At 26.8% G+C, this 1736-nt stretch overlaps 1 protein-coding gene across 1 annotated transcript in view; it reads left to right on the top strand.

Annotated features, from left to right (window-relative positions):
* Positions 1–856, top strand: part of LOC100575943 — an 8879-nt gene extending 8023 nt beyond the window's left edge. Inside the window, exons 2-4 of the mRNA XM_003246194.3 lie at positions 4–144; positions 260–341; positions 410–856. Coding sequence (XP_003246242.2) covers positions 4–144; positions 260–341; positions 410–556 — 370 coding nt within the window. The 3' untranslated portion in view covers positions 557–856. The remainder of the gene's footprint in view (positions 1–3; positions 145–259; positions 342–409) is intronic.
* Positions 857–1736: the final 880 nt, after the last annotated feature.

Genomic DNA, 1736 nt, shown 5'->3' on the forward strand with positions numbered 1-1736 from the left:
TAGATATTTGAATTGGTCACTTGATGAATCTATTATTCCCAAAGATAACGCCTCCCCATTATTCAAATTTATAACGTTAAATGAAGCTGGATTTTTAGTAGCAAAAGAATTTTTTTATTGCAAAATTTCAGATATATATGAATAGTGAGTTATCGTGAAATTTTATTTTGTTAGTGTCAATATTCATATTATGTAGTATGAACAAATTAAAATAAATTGAAAGTTCATATTACCTATTATTTTTATTTTATATTTTTAGCTACCAACGTGACGGCGATAGTTTAGGTGTATATGTAAATTATATTGCGGCTCAAATGAAAACTAAAGAAGAATTAGAAGAGGTAATTAACAGAACAATTTATTTTGTTAAAAACCAAAGGTTCATTCAAATGTTTTTTATTCCTTACAGTTGCAATCATTTATTACTAAATCATCACGTTACTTTAAAGAACCTGATTTGGTTATCAACCAGATAACTGAGACTATTACGAAAAACATTGAATGGACAGCGAAGTTTTATAATAAAATAGTAGGTACAAAATTAATGATGTTATGAGTGGGCGCCTGAACACAGTTTGATTTGTATTAATAACTGTACAGTTTTCGGCCACTTTGACATAATACCTATTACGTAACATACTAGAAATGTTAAGTTATTCCCATTTTTAACTACATACTTTTTTAATTATCTGACGTAATTAATATTTTACCTAATAGTTTATTGGATATCTGAATTAAATTAGTCATATTTAATCGTTATCGAATATATTCATAACTATAACTATAACTATATACATATAACTATGAAGTCTTATTACTTTCTTTTATTATTATAAATATAAAATAAAAACATGAATTATTTGTTTCTTTTTACAAGACAAAAAAAGTTGAGAAAATTAGTACTTCTCTTACATCCAATTCAGGTTGGTCATATTCTTTTAATAAATAAATGTATATGTGATATTGCTCATAAATATTTGATTTATAAACAAATTATTTAAAAATATCTTTCTATTTGGTGCAATATTTTTGAGAACATGAAACTAGTATCTAATATCAGAATTGAAACTATTGTTTTCCTCATCCCGCATTTTATTAACTATAATGCTTATATATATATATGTGTGTTATAGCCCAGTTACTACAACTACAAGTACGGTGGTGTTAGGACTCTACCGTTCGATCTTCCGGACCATTGTTGAATGTTATAGGCTCGTCCAATGTTGACCACATTGAGCCATAATTATGGTCATTGCATAATGTTATTATAATTCTCTTCAGTGTTGTTAAAATTCCTTTTATATAGGAATCCGTTCGATTCCTCGTTTCTTTAGTATAAATATGAATTCGTTCAGTTCCTCGTTCATTTAATGTCAAAAAGAACTCGTCCAATTCCTAGTTCCTATGAAAAAGGAACTCATTCTTTTCCTCGTTCCTCGTGGTTCATGAGTCATAAGTTATTATTTAAACTTATAAATGTATTAGTTATTATTACTAATCAGAACACATTATGCAGTATATGTTCAACACATTTTAAAAATATGTTCCTGGAAATATCTTCTTTATGATGATTAAAATATATTTTAAAAATGCAATCATCATCCAAAATGCTATGTAGGCGGTCATATGTGTATAAAAGATTGGAAGCTTTGTCTATATTATTTTTAATTGATTAATAACGTAATCAGTAAACAAAAATACAAAATTTTTCTCCCCAAATGGTTTTTTACACCTTT

This window comes from Acyrthosiphon pisum, chromosome A2, assembly GCF_005508785.2.
Source record: "Acyrthosiphon pisum isolate AL4f chromosome A2, pea_aphid_22Mar2018_4r6ur, whole genome shotgun sequence".
NCBI classification, from domain to species: Eukaryota; Metazoa; Arthropoda; class Insecta; order Hemiptera; family Aphididae; genus Acyrthosiphon; species Acyrthosiphon pisum.